This window comes from Centrocercus urophasianus, unplaced genomic scaffold (assembly GCF_019232065.1).
Source record: "Centrocercus urophasianus isolate 14NV4802_14NV808 unplaced genomic scaffold, USGS_Curo_1.0 seq_13, whole genome shotgun sequence".
Classification (NCBI taxonomy): Eukaryota; Metazoa; Chordata; class Aves; order Galliformes; family Phasianidae; genus Centrocercus; species Centrocercus urophasianus.
In genome coordinates, this window is record NW_024884475.1 from 8,217,685 (window position 1) to 8,241,187 (window position 23,503).

The 23,503-nt window shown below is 37.5% G+C and overlaps 1 protein-coding gene across 2 annotated transcripts in view; it reads left to right on the top strand.

The window, feature by feature from the left end:
- GRK4 (G protein-coupled receptor kinase 4) overlaps positions 1-23,503 on the top strand; it is a 29,862-nt gene that overhangs the window by 392 nt on the left and 5,967 nt on the right. For both annotated transcript variants that reach the window (XM_042812358.1, XM_042812359.1), the window contains exons 2-10: positions 9,805-9,891; positions 10,483-10,595; positions 13,828-13,905; positions 15,022-15,122; positions 16,419-16,511; positions 17,007-17,070; positions 17,794-17,934; positions 18,301-18,491; positions 22,446-22,483. In XM_042812358.1, coding sequence (XP_042668292.1) covers positions 9,805-9,891; positions 10,483-10,595; positions 13,828-13,905; positions 15,022-15,122; positions 16,419-16,511; positions 17,007-17,070; positions 17,794-17,934; positions 18,301-18,491; positions 22,446-22,483 — 906 coding nt within the window. The remainder of the gene's footprint in view (positions 1-9,804; positions 9,892-10,482; positions 10,596-13,827; positions 13,906-15,021; positions 15,123-16,418; positions 16,512-17,006; positions 17,071-17,793; positions 17,935-18,300; positions 18,492-22,445; positions 22,484-23,503) is intronic.

The following is a 23,503-nucleotide window of genomic DNA, read 5'->3' on the forward strand; positions in this document are numbered from 1 at the left end:
GCGGCGGCCCCGGAGCAACCTTTCCCTCCGCCTTTCGGGCTCCTGCTCCACAGGAGGGTCTCTCCGGATGTGTTTGGATCGTTCATCTGTAGCTCTCGGTTTACTTATGGATGTGCATGTGCGTAAAAGCGGGCTGGGGTTTCTCTGGAAGAGCCTCACGCTTTATCTTGTGTAAGTTCTTCTCTGTGGTGAACGCTGTTGTGTTCTGCATTAATGTAATGTTAGGTGTGTTGTTTTCCGTTGGGTTAATGCTGACAGACTCTTCCACACAGCACCCTTCTTGAAGGCTTCTCTCTGCTAGCAAACACTTCTGATAGATACAAGACTTCATTTAGCTCTTGGCTGTAGGAAAAAAAAAAAAGTCCCGGTGTATGATTGTACAACTGCTTTTTCACATAAATAACTGTCCATTAAATGGCCACTCAGAAGCCTCTCCAGATAACTTCTGTGCTTGGTGTGGAGTCTGTTTTCCAGCTATGAAATGTGCATATTCTTTTTGGATTGGATCCTACTTTTCTTAATTGCATTGCAAAGTCCCATTAGTTCAGTTGAGCTGTTTAAAGTGAGTAAGAACAACAGAATCTTCCCCCTGTATGTTTTGCAAGTTACTCCAACTCTAAATGGGTTTGGCACTTACGCCATGTGTGTATCCAGTTAAATTTGCCTTAAGCAGCAGGAGAGGAAAATCAACTTTTTTGGCTTTGAAGTGGGGTTTAAAAACCAGAACAGTGATCGCAGTTTTGGGCTATTTCCCAACCTTTGCTGAAAAGACCACCTCAGACTCGAGGGCATGTTTTGGCTGGTTCCACTGACAGTACATGTCTGTGGTAGTGCTGCCTGGCTTTGGAGTTTGCATTGAAGGGATCTGAAAAATGAAGGGAAAGTGGAATCTGGCTCCAAGCTTTACTGTGCCCAAAGCCTCACCACAAAGAGTGGAGTGGTAATCTGGAGCTGCTTTTAAGTGGCTGCTTAATGTCAGGTTGCCACTTTAGTTAAGGTTTCACTATGTTTAAAGTAAATTACAGTGGTAGAACTGACCAAACAAGATATTTCAATGAAGTAAATGAAACTCTGACAGCAGCTGATGTGAGGATCGGTTCTACCTGGTGTGAAACTTTTAAAATAGTTGTGTGCCTCCAATTGGCCTTTTGTGTAAATGTTCTCAAGGATATTATTTCTGGCTTTGAAGCTCCCAAACTCCATTGACTGACTGGCTGAAGCTCTCTTACATTTCCAGGTCTGTGCCCATCTACTTGGGGTGCTTTATATATCACATTTCTTCAGAATGCTCCCTGAAATGAAATTATCTTTTGTCTGTTGTGCTCCAGCTAGGCTGAGAATGGCTGTTTTGCTCCTGTCAGGACCATTCACAAAAAGTCCCTGTCCCAGCTCTAGTGTGACATGCTCTGAAGGAAGGAATTTGCGAAGGTGAAGTAGTTTATTTCAGTAAAATGCATTCTTTGCTAACAGGGCCTCACAAGTGGGGCAGAAAAGCAGACTTTGGATTGTCTTCCTTACCACCTCCATAATATCTTACTGTAAAGTGTATGGGGAGGTGAGAGAGAGTAGAAAAATGCAGACTTACTGTTTTTCATGGAAGCAGGTAAAATAACAGCTTTACTGATTTCCACGTGTAGGCTTGATGCATATCAGTAAATCCTTTTCCCAATTCCTCAGCATGTGGAAGACCTGATAAGAGTGTTTACCTGTGTTTCAGTTGTGTAAACAAAAGTGATAAGATAGAAAGCACTGTGCTCTTATTTTATAGTTACTGGGGCATGCTGAAAGAATTAATTTAGGCTTTATGGTCTAACTTAATATTCCTTCATAATGAAGTAAGTAGGGAAAACTGTACCCTTGAAAGCATTTTACTGAGTCTTTCAGCCCTATAGGTCTATTCTCTTCCTTTTGCAAATACGGAACCTGAATTAAGTGTGTTTGGCACTTATCATCTGGTGAGGCTTAATGACAGTTCCGTATTGCCTGGTAAATAGTGCCACATCTAAACAAATCATAACCAAGCACTTACACCAGACCTGACATTCCCTGTTGTGGTCCCAAACCTGATGTCTAGTTTAGGTGCTTGTACTTCCCCATGTGAATGTTGTTTGCTTGTCGCTATTCTCTAAGAGGTTTGTTTGTATGTTTTTTCTATTTTTAAATCAATTGTTTTAATATAAGCCTGTAATTTTCCAATAATTACTTATAATGTATCTGTAGCAACTACAATACTTCTTTATGCGAAGAAGGAAAGCTGTGAGGATTACTTACCTGCTTTTAATGACTTTGTAAATAATAAAATGCCAGCTATGCACGCAACTGTTAAAGGTAGCTCATAGTAAGTCACTTCTGTACGTCTCTACTACCAGACTTGGTGATAACACAGAGCCCTGTGGTGCTTTATGGATGAAAGATTGAGGAGTCAGGAGCCATAGTGGGAGTTCCCTTTTCCCTCCTCTTTCTTCCAGCTGACCTGCTTGTGCTGACTGTGCTGCCTGCAGTGGGATTTGCCTCCAGGTGAAAGCTGAGTGTGAGGTGTACTGGGATTCCCTGGCCCACTTTCTTAAGATAAGAGAGCTTCTATGCTAATCCAGCTCCTGGTCCTCATCTTGATTTTTGTGGGAAATCTGTATGAGAGAAAGAAAAAGAGAGAAGTACTTCTAAAGATGAATCCTGTGGTGGAAGAGCACAAGTGAGTCAATTAAAAAAAAAAACAAAAACCACAAGAGATTAAAAAAAAGCAAAGCTGAAGTTGATCTTAGGAGCACTGTTGTGCAGGAGCTGAGATACAGAAAACAGTTATGTGACAGTGATGTATGAGTTGTGAGATAGTAATTCTCCTTTTGTTATTTCTGTACACAGATTTTTGTGTGTTAAATAAATAACATACAGCAACATACATCTGAATTTTGTGTTAGAGCAGAGGAATTAACACATTCCTTTTTCCTCTAGCAGAAATTGTTTTGAAATTATTTGAAAAGATGCTACAGAATTTATCCCAGAATTTTATACAGAAAAGTGTCCAAATAATAAATAGACACCAGGTTATTCTGAAAGAAACGTTCAGTGAAAAAGAGCATTTTTCTTATTTCATATTTGCTTTTCTCTTTATACTGGTAGTTTTTATTTTTCACAACCATTTCAGTCATTCCCAGTAAATCTTCTGAGTAGATCTGTAGCTCCACACCCACTTCAGCATCCCTCATGCGGTGTAATGTTTTGAAAGTAATCCATATTTTAAGCAGTTTAAGAGCCTTCCTTTTTCATTGCCTGAGGAGCTCATCTCCAAAGATACCTCTGGAGGAGGGTACATCCCTAGTTCCTTTGAAGTCAGTGGCAGCTTACTTCAGGTGGGGATCCATGCCAAGAGTACGTTTCAAATGTACCTTATCCATTTGCATCCACTTGAAAGTACATTTCTAGCGGCCTGGTCTGAGCGGTATGCAAATGTGAGCTGAACCTGCTGTTGGGTGTTATATCCTATATGTCATGTTTAGTTAAAGCAGGTTAAGATTGTACCTCAATCAGAAGTGGCGTTGCTCAATCGGTAGCTCTTGGTTGTATTGGTTCAAGCCTGTGATGGCAGAATGGGGTCAAGTGGTTTGTAGATAGCTGAAAGCTAATCTAGGATGCAGAGATTCTTATGGTGGGTTTGTTTTATTATTATTATTGGTTTTCTTCAAAAGGAATTTTCCAAGCATTAGCAAGTTCCTGCCCGCTGGTAATCATTGGGTGCAGCTCCAAGATGGAAGTAGCAGGAAGCTTTCAGGAACCTTTCAGTAACAGTGTAGTCGCAGTTAAAGCTGATCTAGAGGAGCCTTGTTTTAGGATTGAAATGTATTGATGTAGCTCTGCAGAAGAAATAAGCATTCCACTCAAATTGTGTTTGGTCTGTCTAGGTTTTAAAAAAAAAAAAGCCTGAAATAATTCTGCAAGCGAAATAATTCTTACTTATGCTTGCAGTAAAAGATGTTAATTCATATAGTACTGATGACACACAGGCACATGTCCTGTAGTGTAGATACTTGAAACTTGGAATAAAATTCTAAGTAGATTACTTTGTTCACTGCAGCTTGACTATCTAAAATGTACGGTTATTCAAGGACTATGGGCAAGTGGGGAACAAAGGTGTGCTCATACCAGGATTTCACTCTTCAAAGTCCATTCACCAGTAGCAAATGCAGATCTTAACGCGAGTGCTGTGAGTTTTTGCAGTTGCTGTTATTCCTGTCTGTTCTTCCCTTATTTGCCTCTTGCATTCTATTGCACTCCCTTATTGCATTGTGTTTTAAATTGCTGTAAACTCATTGTGGCAGGAAACATGTCTTCCTGTGTTTGTACAGAATTATGCACAATGTCTGCCTTTTTGTCCTTTATTAAACGAACTGTGCGAAGAATGCATGTGGGCATATTGGAATCTAAATAATTACATTTACTAAATAAACATAGCATGAGAGGTCTCTTGATACGCACTGCTGCTTGGGTTGTTTCACATGTAGCAGTAGTAACTAGAGGATTCGCAGTCTGCTGAAAGGAGTTTTGATTCTTTCCCTTTTAATGCAGTCCTGAGATCAGTGCATACTGTTGTGATAAAGAACCCTTCCTTGTTCATCAAGAGTGCTCTGTAAAATTGGAGTTTTCTTACTTTGTTATTGGTGTTTTTTTCCCTAGCAAACTGTTCACTGAATTACTAGATGATCTTAAAGGTCCTTTGCAACCCAAACCATTCTACAGTAATTGCTGTTATAGACTTGTTATTATGTTGTTTGACTGCAGGGTTAAATGGATAAATTCCAGCTCAGCTTAGTTGCATTTACTTGAGTTGGTACAAGACTTTAATATATCATTGTTGAAGAAAGGTAGAGACTGTTCAACATGTATGCACTGGCATTCCATAACACGCATGTGATTGCTGGAATTGTATATAGGGCTTATGAGAAGAACCATTTCAAATGGCTCTAGCCTTGGGAGCACCAAATGATGTTACATACAAGCAAGCTGCAAAAATATTCATCTAGATATGTGTGACTGTAGCTGCTCACAGTGTTACTGCTCTGGCAGTCAGTTGTGCAAGAGCACAGAAGGCTTACCTCTCTGGAATCCATCTCAAGGCATTTGAATACAGATGTGAGAGAAATATTTTTTAAATGTTGTAACAACCTGTGAGTATCTTTTAGGTGTTTATGTATTGATCTACTTCAGTTTTTTTCCTTCTGTTGGTGGTCAGAGGTGCCTTGGCCTTTATAATGCTGAAGAGTTCAGTGCCTTCCTTGCCCTGAAACCTGAGTTTTTAGCTGGAGGATTCAAGTATACTTGCTGAAATAAGAGCCAGCCAGATACATGTATTGTACTTCTGCAGAAAACTTTTTTTTTTTTTTCTTTCTTAAGCTTAGTAGAAGATGCCACTTCGATAAACCTGGTTGTTAAAGCAGCAGACTGGCTTGTATTTGCTGAGCCCTCAGTCCCTTGACAAAGGACCTACTCCATGGAGGTGTGGGTACCCTGCAAAGCGGGGCTGTGTGGGCTGCCTCTGGAGCTGCAAGCATTTCAGTGAAGTGATGTGTGTGAACTTGCCTCCTAGCCTGAGTCAGCAGCAGTCTTTTATGCTTTTAGTGTTTACCATTCTGATCTGAGGACCTGAGGTGTTGGTTCTGTGGTGTTCTGTGCCTTCAAGGTGAATTTTGCACAGTAAAGGCATGCCATCCAGTGGATTAATTAACATGCAGTGTTTACAAACAACTTGGTAGCATAAGGCCTTCATTGAGCTTGAGTATTTTGATTCTTTAGTGAAAGGCTTCAATCCTTTGATAAACTGTTTGGAGGAAGATGCAGCTGTGTGTAGGAGGGGGCTTGAGTTCACAGCAATTTAAAGTCTTGTAGGAAACTTGCCTGCATCTTGCTGTGGGACAGGCTTATTATAAGGATCAGTATGTACCTGGGTTATTCTCACACATCTTGCTGTAGCTGATGTAGAACTTCCACATCAGGGTTGGTTTTTTGCTGTTTTTTTTTTTTTTTTTTTTTTTTTTCCATTGAACTGCTTAAATGATTTATAGAGCTAAGGGCTCGCTGTGGGTCCTTGGTGCAGTTGTGTGCTCTCAGAGTTCATCTGGGTGTGACCAAGCAGGAATTTCTTAGCCAGTATCTGACAATCTGGTTTGTGGAATGAGTTTTGCAAGAGTGGTGTTGTAGCAATCACACCCCTGGTGTGCTGTGTGCTTCTCAACCAAAGCGATGCTTTGCTTGTCCTTTGCAGGCTGGGAAGCTGAAGCTGGGTGGCTGCAGAGCAGCTCAGTGGTAGAATGTCAGTGGCAATGAGCTGCTGAATCTTATCACATACAGTCTGTGTGCTTTGATTAGCCAAAGACAGGACAATTCTTCTCATGATCTTTGTTCTGTAGGACAGAATTCAAGTTTTCTATCTCTGTCTCAAGGAAGACTGGCTAATGATGTTCAGTGAGCGTTGTGCTCAGTGAAATGGAAGCCTCAGTGCAAACCTTGTCTGTAAAGAAGATCACTGTGGCAAGTCTATCCAATGACTTGAAGAACATTCTCAATTGTCTAAATGTATTTCCACACCAGATTGCTTTGTTTTGCTGCAGCAGGTTCTTTTTTTGGCAATTATTTGTGCTTTTACTGCTGAATAAGCCAACCAGCTTATGTGTTTTTCAGCTGTTACTTTGAAGACTTAAAAAAAAAAAAAAAAAGTTGAAAAACTGAAAGCGAATTAATTTTCATATAACTAACTGAATTTATCATGTACTTTTTTAAGAGGCAAAAACATGTGAAGAAGTGAATGCTGAAATTCTAGCTCTAACAAGTAAGTAGTGTAGGAGAAAACAAGTTATTACTTATGTACATGAAAATACAAATGTAAAGTTTCCTCATTGTGTTGCTGCATCCACCCTTCTTTTTATAAAAGATGAGTCGCTGTAATTGCTGGCCAGAACGGTGCAACTTGCATCTGAAAGAGAAAGAGTGGTAATTCATCTGAAACACGTGGGTTAACCATAAAGCAGGCTGATCTAATGGCTTTCTTGCTGCTGTGTTGCGAAGCGAGCAGTTGGTCTTTCGTCTAGAATGAGGTTCCAAATAGAAGCTCTGTGTGAAGACACTCTTAAAAACCACAACTTGTTTTAAATTACCTCAGGAACGGGAAAGTGGTTTTGTTTTCTTTTTCTTTTTTTTTTCTTTTCTTTTTTTTTTTTTCAATTGGGGAATAATATGACAACTAAATTGACTTAGTGGGTAGCATTTACCAGAAGAGGCGATCTTATCTGTGGGCGACACATGCATCTGTGCACCTTCTTTAAATTACTGAATGGTAAAGACTTTTTCTTCTTATTCCCTTTAAATCTTAAGGTCAGTGCAGAGCAGAGAGAAAGCATTTATTTATTTGATTCTGATGTATCATTAATAAAGTTCTCTTTATTGAATCATAGAACAGTTTGGGTGGGAAGGGACCTTTAAGTACATCTAGCTCCAACCCCTGCTGTAGGCAGGGACGCCTCTCTCTAGACCAGGTTGCTCGCATCCAGCCTGGCCTTGAATTCTCCCAAAGAAGGGGCGTCCACGTCCTCTCTGTGCAACCTCTTCCAGTGTCTCACCACCCTCACAGTTAAGAATTTCATTCTTACATCTAGTCTAAATCTATCCTTTTCCAGTTTAAAGCCATTTCCCCTTGTTCTGTCGCTTCATGCCCTTACAAACAGTCCCTACCCAGTGAATTCTAGAAGATGGTAAAAACTGTACTAGAGTGTATGGTCTCCTGCAGAATGAAGTTCATAAAGGTCACGTAGTGACCAGCTTGCCAAATATTTGTGGTGACACATAGCAAGCAATCTTTTGTGTGTTGGATTTGAAGCATAATGCACAAATTCTTCTTTTAGTACTATTTTTCACTAGTCATGCTTCAGAAAATGACTTACGTGTATATCTTGGTTTGGTTTTGACTACGCATGCATCACAGTTTGGTTTTATTTTTTTCCAAGTGCTATGAATTTAGGTCAGTTTATCTTTCTTGGTTCTATACCCACCATGCTGTGTCATGCACAAATGAGTCTGTGTTAGCATGATTTGGGCATTGTTAGAATAATCTGGGCATGGTTAATGGTGTGGTTAGAAATCAGGTTAATGCTTCAGAATAATGTTTTTTCATGCTCCTGTATTGATTTATACCCTGTCCTTTTCTGTTTGGTGTATGTGTACAGGCTGTCAGAGTTTGGTATTCCTTGATTTTTGTCTGTGTTCAGTTCTGTTAGAAGTGCACCTTTGCTCTGAATTGTTGGTTTGGTTTTTTTTGTTTTTTTTTTCCAAGCATATTAAACTATTTTTCTTGACCATCAAAAATACTTTGTTGAAATGATAGGTGTTTGCTTTAATGATGCTGGTAATATCACAACTTCATCTTTCCTTCTGATACTGCAAAAATACACACAGATGTATCTGTGTTCTAAAGTATTTCAGAAGGTGAAGGACTTGCAAAGCAACATTAGGAAATGAGAGCGCGGAAATGTTAGGAAATGAGAGGTTTTTAGGCAGTAAGTATCAGTTCAGAGAATCTCTACAAGCCAGCTTTTAAGGTTTTGTGTTTCTAATTCCTTATCTGTTGATTTTGGAATTGAGGATGTCGTGTTGCAGCAGCAACAAAATGACCAGCAGTCTCAGCACAGGTCAAGCGTGTTTTGCTATGAACTAAGGTCCAGTGAACTGCAACTTTTTGAACTGCTGTGACAGCACTGGTGGAACTAAGATGTATACTAGAGGGCTCTTTTATCTGTTTTATTATTCTGAAGGTATTAGTTCCTTTCTAACGATTCAGACTTAACGGTACTGTTTGCTGCTTGGTTTCTATTCAGGTTACACAGGGTAACTCCCTTCCTCTCTCTCCTATTGTGGTTAACAGTATGTGTTGCTTTGGTGCAGTTAGAAAGTGAGTCGGTGTTTTTGCTGCTATTCTGTCATGTGGAAATGCATCTGGCCGTATGTTTAACAAAATCTCTTAGAATATTCTGCAGCACAAAAATTTGTCTTCCGTTGAAATGTTTTGCAATGAGAAATTTTTCTGTTCCTGTATGTGTGCTGCTGTTTTGAGAAGTGTGCTTATCTTCTGCAAATGCTTTTGGCCTTTTCAGGTCAAAGTGATGTGTAAAATTTCAATTTGAACACAGAAAATGGTTCTCCATAATGCTTCCTAATTGGAAAATCTCCATAATTAGCTTCCTAATTGGAAAAATACTGTAGATTTTTAAAATCAATTTAAAACTGGTACTGAAACCTGAAGCATTGAAGAGGTCTGGATACTATAGCAGTTAAGTTTTGTCTGCTATCATGTCTTCACTGATGATCTATTATTATTACCTTCACTGTCCTCAAAAAAGTGCAACTTGTTTATCTAAAAATGTATTTTAAAACATATTTATTTTATTCCATGACTGTAGGGATTTCTTTTCTTCACCAAGGTTGAGACATAACTCCCACATTTTTTGTTTGTTTCTGACTTTACTGATATTTGCAGTTCTCAAAACTTGTATTCACTTTTTCTTTGCGAAGTTTCTTCACGTGCAGTTAAAATGCAGAATCTTTCTGTTGCAAAAAACCCAAAAAGAACAAAAAAACCCTGTCGTACTTAGATAAAAGTTCCTCTATGTCAAGTTTGTTACTGGCTTGGATGTCCTCGAAGATGAGGTTTCTTTTCAGACAAGAAAGCAGTTGGACAGATCATGACCTGATGTTATGCTGTCTAGAATTGAAACATACTCTGAAGTCTTGTTTTACATTGATTTTTGCATTTTTTCCTTCTAGGCAAACGGAGTGGACGTAGTAAAAAATGGAGGGAGATGCTGAAGTTGCCGCCTGTTAGTCAATGTGAAGGTATTAGATGCTCAATTGGTGAGTGTCCTGTAGAGCAGTGTGAGGAGGAAGGGTAGGAGTATGCTGCTGTTAAATGGGAGACTGCTGTCTTGCTTTCAATGTAGATTAGAAAAGAAATACCAAAAAAAAGAAACCTGCCGCAGTTGTAAATGAGCATTTATGAAAAGATACAAGCTGTATCATAGCTCTGTATTTCTTAAAAGAAACTGCTCATGGAAGATAAATTCACAAAACCATGAACTAAAAAAGGAAATCCTTATTGTAGTCTGAATGACGTGGAAATATCTTCTTTCTTTTGTCTTAGTCTTGTAGTAATTTTCTAATCTGTTCTGTTTTTATTTTATGTTCCTTCTTTGCAATAATCTTGTTTGCTTTGGCATTGCTGTTTCAGAGCATTCTCTATTTCTAACCTTGCCCTGAATGAAACTTCAGTGAAGCATTCAATTTTTGTTATTTCTAAATGTGAATAGTCTATAATAGACAAATGTGCTTGGAAGAATGTTTAAGTATTTGGGGAATAATTGCAACTCTTTTCATTGCTGTCATTGTTATGGGAGTAAGATCTTGCTATGGGAAAAGATAAACATTTATTTCTCATCTTTTTCTCAGAAAAAGATTATAACCAGCTTTGTGACAAGCAGCCGATAGGAAGACTTCTCTTCAGGCAGTTCTGTGATTCCAGACCAGACTTGAAAAGATGCATTGAATTTCTGGATGCAGTGGTAAGCAGTGAGAACTTAGACATAAAAAAGTTTGGTGGCAGTTTGGGGTTTTTTTTGGACGTAAAGTTTGAGTTTTTGTATGAATTTTGGCTGAGATAGAATTGATTTATTTTTGTAGTAGCTTTAGATCCTATGTTTTGGATTTGTGGCCAAAACGCTGTTGGTAAGACACACATCAGTATTATCTATCTGATGTTTATACAGCATCAAGGTCTTCTGTTTGTCAGTCTGCACCACCAGAAAGTAGTCTGGTGATGCTCAAGAAAGGAGAGGCAGCTGAGAAAAGTGACCCAGCAGAGAGGAAATTGTTTGCTCTAAAATCTCTGCAGTTTTGGCATGGTCAGAAGTATAGGCATGATGGGATCATGCTGTTGTCGTCTTGAACCTGAAAGGGTGTGTTTACAATAAGTGTAACTTACGCAGACTTGAAAATGTTGCTACTGCCATGGAAGCCCAAGACTGGTCAGACATTGCTAATTGTAAAAATATACGGAGGTGAGTATCTAGGGAACTGTGGAAGGAGGGAAATCAAATTCTAGAGAGCAAGGGAAAAGGAAGTGTTTTGGCTTGATCCGTCTGCATTTTGGTATCTAACTGTAAAGAATGAGGGGAAAGAGGAAGTGTGCCCACAGCCATGTTTGGTAAGAAACAAAACACAACCTCACACTGCATCCACATGGGGGAGGAGAACACAGTGTGTAGAGTATGTGTGTATACAACTGTCCTTAGGAGAAGAGTGTATAGCAGATCAGAGCACTTATTCTGTGCATTTCCTTCATAATTAAACCAAGGTCTATGAAATACAATACGAAATTGAGATTGCTGTCAAAATAACAACTTTCCCACTCATTTTTGTTCTAATTTATGTTCAGGGACCAGATGATTGAAGATAGAAGTAGGGAAGTACTGCTGCTTACATACATAACAATTTACACTCTGAGAATGTGAGATGATCTTAAAAGATACAGGGTGTAAGGAAGCACACGAGGTTATGGCCATGCCCCCACTTCTGCATATCTCCCTTTTTCCTTCACACTTGGTCAGCTTAAAGAAACTTTTGGTATGAAATGAGAAGTAGAATTGCCTTCTATTTGTGGTCATTTGGTATCCATTTTCTTTTATAGAATCCCAAATAATATTTATTCTAGTAAAGTAAAAAACATCTTATTTTCATTCTGTGTGATGACTGACAGCAGTAACTGTTTTCCTCTGGTCAATGAATCTTTGTGCAATGAGGCCTATGTTCCCAGTATATTTTGCCATCATTTTGTGACTCTTAGCAGCATTTTCTAGCACCAAATTCCAGAGACCAATTTGTCACCGGTATACATAGAATGAATTAAATGGAAGTCCAGAACAGTGGAGCTAAGTATTGTTAGGTGTACATAAACAGAAGCCATTGATGGGCAGCACGCAGTGGAGAGAGCGCTGACAAATGTGGATGTAATGTTATTGTTACAACTTCTGTATGTACTTTTCAGCCCTACAGGTTGCTTATGTAAGGTGTAATAGAATCTTAAACAGTATAAAAGGGAAAAAAATGTGATGTCTGTGAGGCATCATTGTCTTTGCTTAGCAGATGCCATTTTTTCAGGTGGAATTGTTTCAAAGAAGTAATTTCATTTTACACTAATTTAATAGTTTGAGTAGTTTTAATGTGCCTGTGGATTGTAATGCTTCTGTGAATGTAACAAAGTCTGACATGGCTGAGATAATTTGATGTAAGGGATGACTTTGTGATTTGCTTTTCCTTTCTCAAACTTCCATTTGACAAATCATTGTGAAGAAGAACACTTGGGAATCATTGAAAAGAGAAGTCTCGGAAGAGCTAAGATAACCTCTAATCTGAGCCTCATCATCTGAAAGCTAGCCTGCTCTCTCGGTCAAGAAAGTGAGATGTAGTGCCTGCTGCCTCTTCTGGATGATCCAAATAGTCTGATTTTATTTTCTGGACTTTTAATCTCCATTTTCTTGTATAAAGCCATATGATTTCAGGTGCATGTTAAATTTAGGAGGCCAAAATGACAAGATTAAAGTGGTACTTTGTCTGCGTGCTTTGAGTACTGAGCTTGGTAAGCTTTAATTCTTGGGAAGGTGTGACCTTGAAGTCTGGAGTAAGCTTGTGGCTTCCCAGAAAGAAGGGTTGTGAAATCGTTGAATAAAACCAGCAAATTCAAAGGCAGAATTAGTTATCCAATCATTAAGTGACTCATTTCACTAGCTGGGGACAGGGTTACTCAAGTATGAATAAGAATGGAATAGCAACTCATACTTCCCTCTCAAGCTATGTGAGTAACAGAGGTTAGCTGACAAGTCTCTTAAACTTCCTTTTAAATTACAATATCAAGTTTAAAACAGTATTTCAACAGTATTAGCATAACTGAAAATGTTAAAAGTGGAAAGTGCTGTGGTTGGGTAGCAGGTCAGAAAAGTTAAGCTTGTTTGGTAGTTGAAGAAGAATTCCTTACCATTAGACTTGAATGTTCTGGAATTCAAGTAGCAAAACCATTGGCTTGCAGTTGTTTTGGATTGAAATGTGTTGGATTGGCTGATACCATAATGTCTCATCAGAAGATGATGCTGATGGCTTTATAGTGAGTCAGTGTGGGTTAGCTGATTGATTGCAGAAATGAAGTTGAAGGATTCTGTTATTTCCAGTATGGTGTTTATTTTTTCTTTAACTGTCATTTCATGGATGCTTTAAAAAGGTATATGGCTTCTTTTTCACTGATTAGGTCAATCACTTGGAACTTACTCTGAGGCTTTTAGTGGCTGTTGATTTTTAATGAGTGTCATAATAAACGGTGGTTATGTGTGATGCAGTCCTCCATTCTGGATGCCTGCTGTATTTGCTTTGCTCTTATGTGCATGCTTTCACATTTAGAGATCTGAAATAAGCTTTGAGTTGGATCAGCCTACCAAGCTAACGCAGGTTGCTGTTTGAGATTGTTACGTTTCAATTAATCTTTCCCCAGATTTTGTGTTATCTTTAAATGTTGTAACTTCTGATGTCTGCTTCTAGATTATTCCTTAGAATTACTTGTAGTTGCCAGTCCTTGTAGATTTTCAGTACTCATATGTTTAATATTTTCTTTCTAAAAGTAGTTCCTATGGAATAAATTTAATGGGATCCTTTATTTCCCATTATACTGGTAGCTTTTCTTATTCGTGATTAAAATTTAGCTAGCATAAGGTAAAAGAAACTAAACGTAATGTTATTCTATTCCCATAGGCAGAATATGAGGTATCTTCAGATGAAAAGCGCATAGACTGCGGCCTGAAAGTCTTGGAGACCTACTTCACTAACGGGGTGAGTGCAGTGTGAGATGTGCATCAGATACGTGTGAATGTGCCGGAAACTTCTGACAAGCTGCACACCAAAGTAGTTGCTTTGTTTGTTACTAAATTGACTTTGAATTTTCATTAGTCCAATTTTTGGCTTTCTGAAATTGTGAAACTTACCAGCTTGTGTTGAAACCTTTACCAGTCCCTGCTTTTACAATTATTGCCATTAGGATTTACTCACGTATTTTCAAATTAAAATACTGCTGTTAAGTAAGTATGTATTCTTTAAACATACAGCAAACTTGTTCAGCATCTGAAAAAGGCTTATTAGCAACCTAGCCAGAGGTTTTTAGTTTAAGGACATGGGAATTAGGAATTTTTGAAATTCCTAGAATTTTCATTTTATTTTTCAATGATTGTTGGATTACTGCAATTTTTCAGAATTGCTACAGGTCCTTCCAAAGTCAGATGATGTGGTTTTTTTTTCCTATAACATTGTTTGTCATCTTGCATGGAGATCATTCAGATCTAACTTTTAGCATATTATTAAATCAGATTTTTTTAAGATTTGTTCTCTGATGTATAATGGAGGCTTTTCTATTGATATGTAATAGCACATTTGCTTTCTATATTAGTTTCTTCTGCTTCTCTTGATTTGGCCCTCTTGAAAAGGCCTTGCCCCACATTAATACCTTTTTTGCTGCTTTAGAAGCAGATTCTGGGTTTACCATTATCCCCTCAAATAGTTTCTTTGGGGCTATCATAATTCACATGCTGTTTTGGTGAAAAACATTTTGGGCTAGTTTGAAATCACGTCCCAGACTGGGTGTTTCTGTTCTCTCCATTCCATCCTTCCAAAGCAAATAGGTAACTTACTTTTGTGGTGGTAGGCCTACCAAAAGAAAAAGAAAATTGTTGCATTATAGCCAAACTTGTTTCTCAGGTTATTGAAACAGAAATGCATTGAATGTTATTGCAGTTCTTAACTGGGGGGACGAAAAAAAAAAGACTTTCTCAGTTTCCTTGTTAGCCAAAACATTCCCTTTCTTTTCCTGGAGCAGAACTTTTACTCATTCTACTAATTACAATATTGCTTTTATTGTTGCCTTTTTTTATTTATTGTTTTTTTTTTTAAATTAAGTCTGCAGCACACTTGCCAGAAATACCTCAGGAAACAGTAAATGAATGTAAAGCAAGACTGGAAGAGAACCCTTCTAAAGATCTTTTTGTGGATTGTACTAGGTAGGTTAAAATGCACAGTACTATGTTTTAATATCACAAGGTAAACTTCTGTTCCTGAGACAGATGAAAGGTGAAATTATTACTCCCAGAAGTGTGTCTCTGACATGAGTGTAGGTGAAAGATTTGAAACAGATTCATTAAAAGGACTGAGTTTCTTTTGTAAATTATTCATTTGCTTTTTTCTTTAAGAGTTTTTTTCTTAACGCTATTTTTGCTGAAGTCTCTTGAAGATCTAATGCTATTTTATCTGTTAACAAGTAATATGCTTTAAGTTAGAATGCTATTTCATCATTATATATTTTACATTTGAGTGTGCTCTCTTCCACGATGAAAGCATTTATAAAGAATGAAGTTGTAAATTGGCATGTGAAAGGTTTGTGAGCAGTGTTAGACAATTCATGGTTCTGGAAAACAGGTTAATTATTCTTCCCCTAACATGACTGATTAGAGGATTGATTATGATACTTATCACACACAGACTTTGTTCTGAAATCATGCAGCAACATTTCACACAGCTGCAGCAGTGAAGGTTTTCTTGGAGGAACGATACCTGTTTACCAGTGTTGCATGTCTTTGGAAAGCCTTCATGTTTCTAATATTACTGGTTTTTCAAGGCATGCTTGATCACGTCTGGAGGCTTGCAACATGTTTTGTCACTGCTTGGGTCATCACCGTGGCAACAAAAATAAGTGTGCTTTATAACTACCTGAGATTAGAAGATTGAAAGGGATGTGTCAGAACACCTACTAAAACATGTCTCAAATGGAAGATCTGTCTTTCCATTGTCCAGTAACTGTCTGCATATGGTTTGAATGACTTGTGTTCCTAATTACCATGGTGTGCTTAGTTTAAGAGGGAAGCAATAAAGATGCATGGAATTCAGATTTGCATGTGTTATTTAGTATTCCAGTTTCAAACCATAGAGTGAAACTTCACTCATCCAAGTCAAAAGGATGTATAAAATCTCGTAGATCCTTTCCTGTAAATACCTTTCATAGGTCATATTTTGGGGTCATAATTGCATTGTGTAGCTGCTGGTTGGCTGATGTTTAGGTGGGCTTGAAGACAGATAATGTAAATACAGTGCTTGAACTTCCTGATTACTGTATGTAGCAGTTATTTTGGCATTTACTAGTGGTCTGGCAAGGAATAGTTTCCTATGATTGCAGCTCATTTCGAGACATCTAGGTTAAAACCATTAGTAAGTGCAGTGACAGTGTTTCTGCCTACTGCTACACTAATTACGCTGATCATCAGTTTTTCAGTGCAAGTCTGAATTTATTTTCCTGTTGCTAGAATTGTCCATGAATACCTGAGCAGGAGACCTTTTGAAGCTTACCAAGAAAGTGTGTATTTTTCCCGGTTTTTACAGTGGAAATGGCTGGAGAAGTAAGTGTACTTCAATAACTTTGATGTTATAATTCTGTTAGGCTTTCTGAACTGTTCTGCTTGTTACACAATGCCTGTTAGAAAAATCATGATCTGAAAGACAAGATTCAGGGATGACTCTGGGACAATGGAAGTGTTGATGAGCTAACTGAAGTATTTGTTCAAGAGTCTTTATGCAGTGAATCTGCATAAAGTAAATGCGAATTTATTGTTAAGTGTGTAATGGGATACCAATCCTGGGAACTCCTGTTAGTGTTTAGCTCCGTATTTGGTTTAAGTAGTATTTACTTACAGAAGGGAACCCATATTTCCAGTCAGAATTCCCCTCTCATTTTGAATTCGATTTATTATGTGCTATCTTCATGAAGTGAAGGCAACTGTTATTCAGCCAGATGTTAAAGAACAGGAAGGGCAAATTGAAGACAGATTTTGGGGTGGAAAGGGGTCTGCAAATTCTTACAATTCTTGTTGCATTATTTGTTTCCTTCTTATCAGGCAACCAGTAACCAAACACACGTTTAGGCATTACCGAGTTCTTGGAAAAGGTGGATTTGGAGAGGTGAGTACAGAGGCATTTTTCTGTGAGGCCATCCTTAAAGGTTAATACAGAAGAAAAGCAGGTTTAACTCTTGTCTCTAACAATCTAAATTTTGATGTCAACTGGTGAACTGTCATTGATCTAAAACACTTTAATGTGCTAGTCTCAATATTGTAGGTCATGCACAAAGCTGGAGGAAACTGCCCCGTCTATTGCAATAATTCCTTCTGTTTAAAATTTTTAATTTAATTGGTGATGAGAGCATAGTTTTGTTCCTACCTAGTAATTATGAGTTACATTCCTGAACTCAGTGTGAAAACCTAGATTTATTTCACTCTGTTTATAAGGCTCTGTTTTTTTCTTGATGTTACAAATGTATCTCTGTTTTGAAGGGACAGGACGATTACTAAACTAACCTTTCTTCTCTTTGAATATGATGTGGATGTTAGTCCTATGTCCTGCAGTTTCCAAAGTCAAGAGTTTCATCAACACAAGATCTGCAGTTTTACTGAGCTTTAGCAAAAAGCATCGGCTCCTGTGTAACCTCTTTTCCATTTCTGTTACAGTTTTTGTGACCCTCTTAAGTTGTTTGGGTGAAAGTACTTAATAGATACTTACAGACCCCTTATTTTTCTGAAATTGTTTAAGAGCTTAGGGAAAATAAAGCAGAATAAATTTTGGTGTGTGTGTATATATGTATGCATAAAGTTCACGTCTCTTACATGCTTTCCATCTCCTTTCTAGGTGTGTGCTTGTCAAGTACGTGCAACAGGAAAAATGTATGCTTGTAAGAAGCTAGAAAAAAAGAGAATAAAGAAGAGGAAAGGAGAATCCATGGCTCTAAATGAAAAAAGAATTCTGGAAAAAGTGAATAGTAGGTTTGTAGTAAGTATCTACTTCTAGTCTTGTTCTTGTGAGTTTGTATGGCATTGTTTGCTCAGTTTCAGTCTTTTCAGGGGCTTATGGGCATGACATTTTGTAATTGATTTTGAGAATGTGTGACTGCAAAGATAAATGATTGGTGTAATAACCAGAATTGTATGTGATTACAAACAGTTCTGTGCAGAGTTTTTGTAGGTGGACGTCTCAAGGTGTAATCTTACTGGGCAGTAACAGCTCTCTGGTTTGCTGGTTTATTCATATTTGCTTTTTTAAACGACTTCATATTTTTCTTATATTGGAAGAAGGATCTGAGAATTGTATTGGAGTTAGAGTGAATAATGGTCGTCATCTCCCTTCTGTTCTTTTTAGGTTAGTTTATCCTATACATACGAGACAAAAGATGCCCTGTGTTTAGTGTTAACCATAATGAATGGAGGGGATTTGAAGTTTCACATATATAACATGGGAAATCCTGGCTTTGATGAAGAAAGGGCTATTTTCTATGCTGCAGAACTGTGCTGTGGTCTGGAGGATTTGCAGAAGGAGAGAATTGTTTACAGGTCAGTACAGTCTTCTGTAACTCATACCTTGGCATCACCATGTCTGTTCAGCATTGAACATACAAATTATTTTTTGTTAAAATGAGCTTGTACTTTAACTTCACAGTAATTTGTAATAGTCTTTTTGACATTCTTCAGAATTACTAATATTTGTCATCTTACTGTTTATTCCAGTCCTGATACCTGATATATCCTAAAACATTAAAAACAATTCTAAAGTAGATGTTAACAGGAGATTGAAGTGCTTTGCTGCCTTGCGTGGTATGTAAAAGGGTAAAAAAGTTAGTCTTGCATAATGCTAATGTAGTGAGCCTTTTCTGTCCTCAGTATGGAAAATTAACATACCTACACAGCAGTCAGTCTCACGGGAAGTGCAGAACCACAGAATAAATCAGGCTGTTTATGCATTGTTCCCTAAAGAGATTTGGCCAGTCTTGCAATGATGTGCAGTGTATTTTGGCAAAAGGGAAGAGAGGGTAAATTTAAGAGTCTTGGTTTTGCTCATTGTTCTCATGTGAATCAGCTACAAGCAGGTCATTTCATGTTTCCCAAACAAGTAATTGTTTAAAAGCCAAAACCCAAACCCACAGCCCTTGTGTTCAACTTGTTAACAATTTGCATACTAGATAATCAAACACCTTGAATCCTAGCATCGTCTCTAACTGCTTACTTTGGAGTGGTCTTGGAGTCAAAATGTGTCCCTTTTTTTGTGCTATTATGCAACTGATTTCTAATTATTAGAAATTGGTATGTGCTGCTACAAATTGAGGAAGCAGAAAAGTAGTTTCACAAGCAGCTCCTGAGTGAAATTGCATCTTATAAGACTTTTTTTTTAGTCCTCATCTTATAATGAAAGACAAAGAGACAGTGCAGGTGTTACCAACTGAATATTCTGTACTCTCAGGGGGAAGAAGAAAGGGCTTAAATTTAATCATAATACCTGAAGGCATTATGTCATTATTTAAACAATTAGGTATAGAACATAGTGAGGGGGTTCCTGCCCAAAATGTAAACAGATTAAAGGTGACTCTGGTTATACAATGTCAGCTCAAACACATTTGAGGGCTAAATTTAGAAAATGGTTGGATAATTTTATGTTCTCTGTAGAACTATTTTTGCCCTATTCCTATTAATAAAGAATGACCAACTTCATGCAAAAGTCTTGTTTTTTTCTTCTCTGCTAAAAGTAGTTTTTTTTTTTATCCTGATCTAGATTTTTTGCTTCATATTTCTTTATTTTTGTATAATCTATTTAGGAGCATTGTGTTAAGTTCTACGTTTTTATAATCATAAACTGAAAAAGGATCGTAGAAATAATCTGTCACTAATTGCAGTGACATCTTACGTGATTGAAATCCTCTGTAAGCGTCTTAAAGGCAGTGCACTTAGAAGTCGGTACATGACTGTGTATGATTGATGGACCAAAAGGATTGGAAAAATTGGCCATAATTATAATTTCTTTAGTGAGAATAAAATTCTGGTCACCTGCAGTCATAATGTTGTGGGGGACAGAACCACCTGAGCTATATCTTCATTGAAACTGCAGTTTGTTCTCCTGTGGAGGTAACTAATATTTGTTTGTTTTCTGGAGCAAGGAGTGTTCTACTCTGGCTGTTTTATAAATATTTAATACTGATAAGATCACGGGACCTATTACAATATTCATTCTCTACCTTTAAAGAAGGAATTTTAAATGAAACTATTTCTGACGGTAAACAGCATAAACTGTTAAAGCAGCTAATTCTTCTGTTGAAAATATATGGATAATCACAAAAATATATGTTCACAGTTAAGTGTGCTGTAAAGGCAGTGGAAGAAGGAAAATTCAGAAATTCTGAAATGAAATTCCTCAGTGCAAGCAGGCATCAGTAGATGAAATTAAAATCAATTCATCTTGTTAGTTTGTTCAGATCTAGAATGGCAGTTCTAATGTTAAATTCTATTATATTTGGCACGTGTTGCCATCATTAGCAAAATGCCTCAATGTGCAAAAGCCAGGCCTATCTTTCTTCTCTTTTAACATCAGTTTTTAGAGTATGGGCCACATGTCAGTATGAAAGCTACTGCTCAATGTCAGCAGTGCTATCAGAGCTGTCCTGAGTACCCTGGAGGTGGCTGTGCCATTCTGTGAGAGGAGTTCCCACTGGATTAGAAGAACAGGTGCAGATCTGGAAGGAGGGCCCTGTTCTGCCTGGTAGGGATTGAGCCAGTTCACATGTTTTGTGTTAGCTTGTGAAACTCTCTGTAACTGGCCATGTGTTGGTGCCATCAGAAAAGTAAGTGAACACAGGAACAAGCAGTAGCAGAGTTGTTAATCCGTTACACAAAATGTTTGATAATAGGTAGATTGAAATCAGGATTTGCATGAGAGTGCGGAGCAAATGCCTCTGTTCTAAAAGGTATGGTGGTATAAGCTGTAGCATAAACAGAGGAGTGCATGCTTGCTTCAATTTAAAAAATATATATATTTTTCAGTCTGTTTTCAACATGCACCTTTGTTTTGTGAAGATTGCAGACATAAAGTCTGCTTTATGAGAGGAAAGCTGAAGCTCCTGTTCCTAGAATTGTTTTTGGCTCTCATTCTGAGCTTGCTTTTCAGTTGAGGTAGTCTGTTGTCCACTGCAGGACCAAGGCCTGTGTATTTCCACAGAAACTTTGGCTTCTCTCACAGTGGAGGAACAGACGAGGGAGAAAGATGATGCCCCAGTGCATCCCAAAGCTAGAATTGGTAGCTAAATTCTTGACGTTTCAGAGCTTTACTTCTTGTTAACTGTTTGGCCTAGAAACTAATAGCGTTACACAACTAGAATTCTAGCTTCAGTAAGTTCTAATAACAACTGTTGGTGGATCGAAGAACAGAATTAGCTTTGATTAAGTTGTTTCTCTATGTATTATGTTTTAGGTTAGGCTTTAACCAGATTTCTGGGAACTGGATAGAAGTTTTTAGATCTGTTTACTTGAACTCATCTGAATGTTCATTATGTGTTTTACAGCAGACTTGCTTCTGCCTAAAATTTGAGATGAGTTTTGTTGTGTTTTTTTTTTTTTTCTTTTAATCTCAGTATCTCCTGGTTTCCCTGATATTATAAACTTGTATCTGATGTGAATCGAAGGTCCCATTACAGGGACTGTTCAGACATAAAGATTTATAGGGAAAACACTTTTGTATGTTTATTTTATGAAGTAATGAAACTAACACAAATGCACATGCCTTAGAGCATGAATTTAGCAATATCTGGAGAGAAAAGGTAACGCAGATTTGAAGAAACGTTTGTCTGTTTCATTTCGAATGTAACTGCTAGAATGATCCTTTCTCAAGCTATTTCATTTAAGTTATTCACAGTTTCCTGCTTTTTATACTAGAACCTTATCTTGTTGTAGTTGTACATGAAGAGCTTCTTTTTCAGCATCTGTAAGGGTACAGTTGTAACATTAAAAAAAAAGAAAAATTAATACCTCTTTAACTCTTTCCTGACTTTTGCTGCCATTTAATTGCAGAAGAATGTTTCTAGTGAAGCTGCGCATCCAAAAGAAACAAAGTGAGTAGAGCATCAAGCTGCAGCAAGTGCTGGCTTGTTTTAACTTGTGAAGTTACATGGCTGATATGCTCAGGAGAAAGCTCTTTAATTCTCTTTAGTTTATGAGCACAAGCTGGATGTAAGTTGCTTTAGTGTAAAGATGCTGGTGTTATCTAGAGACTCTCATCTGTGAAATTGCTATTTTAACCTAAATAGGGTAAAGATTTAGGTAAGTCAAGGGTTCTGTGGTTATACTGTTTGTTTTATAGGTCCTCAACTTTGCAGCTTTTTTTTTTTTTTTTTGTATGTAGGTATGATCTGGACCTCCTTAATCAGAATTGTTATCAGAAGTCCTATATTGCCCCAGTTACATTTCATGATAAGTGATAATCTTGTCCTCTGTATAATTAACACTTTTATTTATTTTAATTAATAGAGATCTGAAGCCTGAAAATATACTCCTTGACGACTGTGGTAAGTAAATAATTGAAATTAATTTTGAAATCAGGAATTACAGAACATACTTTCTAATCTCTTTAATTTCTTGCACAGTGTATCTTTGTGATAGGAGGGACTTGAGTGACAAATACTAAGTCTAGTGTATTTTCATTAGTAAATTAAAACTGTCCCTGTTTCTTAGAGAATGTGGAAAAAATACTGGGGTTAAGAGAGTGAGAAATTACATGTAATATGAAAGGGATCCATTTCTCCTCTCATAATGACCTTTTTTCTTTTCTTCTCCGTTTCCTTTGATTTAATATGATTAAAACTTAGCTGGATTTCTTTCTATTTGTCTTTTTGTTTATCTTGCTACATTAATTTATTAGCTTTGAGGTCAGAGTTACACCTAAAGAGTAAAATATGATGTCAAGCAATAAAGAGGAAAGAAATCTGAGGTGTGAGTGTTCGTTTCAACACTTCAACAAAAACAGAAGTTCTGATGGTTGCTAGTGTAGATGTGGCTTGGGAGAGTCAAATCAATATGAAAAAATACATTTTTCTTTTTTTTCCCCAGAAGCCAAATTAATGTTCTTTAATGACTTTGTATTAAACTTACCGAAATCTTTTGAACTCACTGTAGAACATGTGCAGCAATTACCTTCTCTTAAGCTGTGGCTGAGTATTACCAGTTTGATCTTGTAATTGCTGAGTATTTCAGTTAAAGGAAAAACTGCTTTTGGAATCGTTAACACAGGATTTATTTTTAGTCTTTGAAGTCAGCGTGTTCTGACTGATAAACTTTGAAAAAGAAGATGCTTGGGAGAAGTCACTTTGCAACAGCTAAAGCTTTGGTACACATCAAATACATTCTTTAATTCTTCTCTCCAGCAAAAGTGACAGGCTTCCTTGAGGAAAAATGTAGCTGTACAGGACTGCACTAGAATGCTTTCTTTCTGGCAGGGATATTCTGATCTTGTTCCAGAGAGCAGAGGAGGCTAATTAGAAAATGGCTTCAGGAGCTCAGATCCTGCACTTGACAAAGGGGTTCATCAG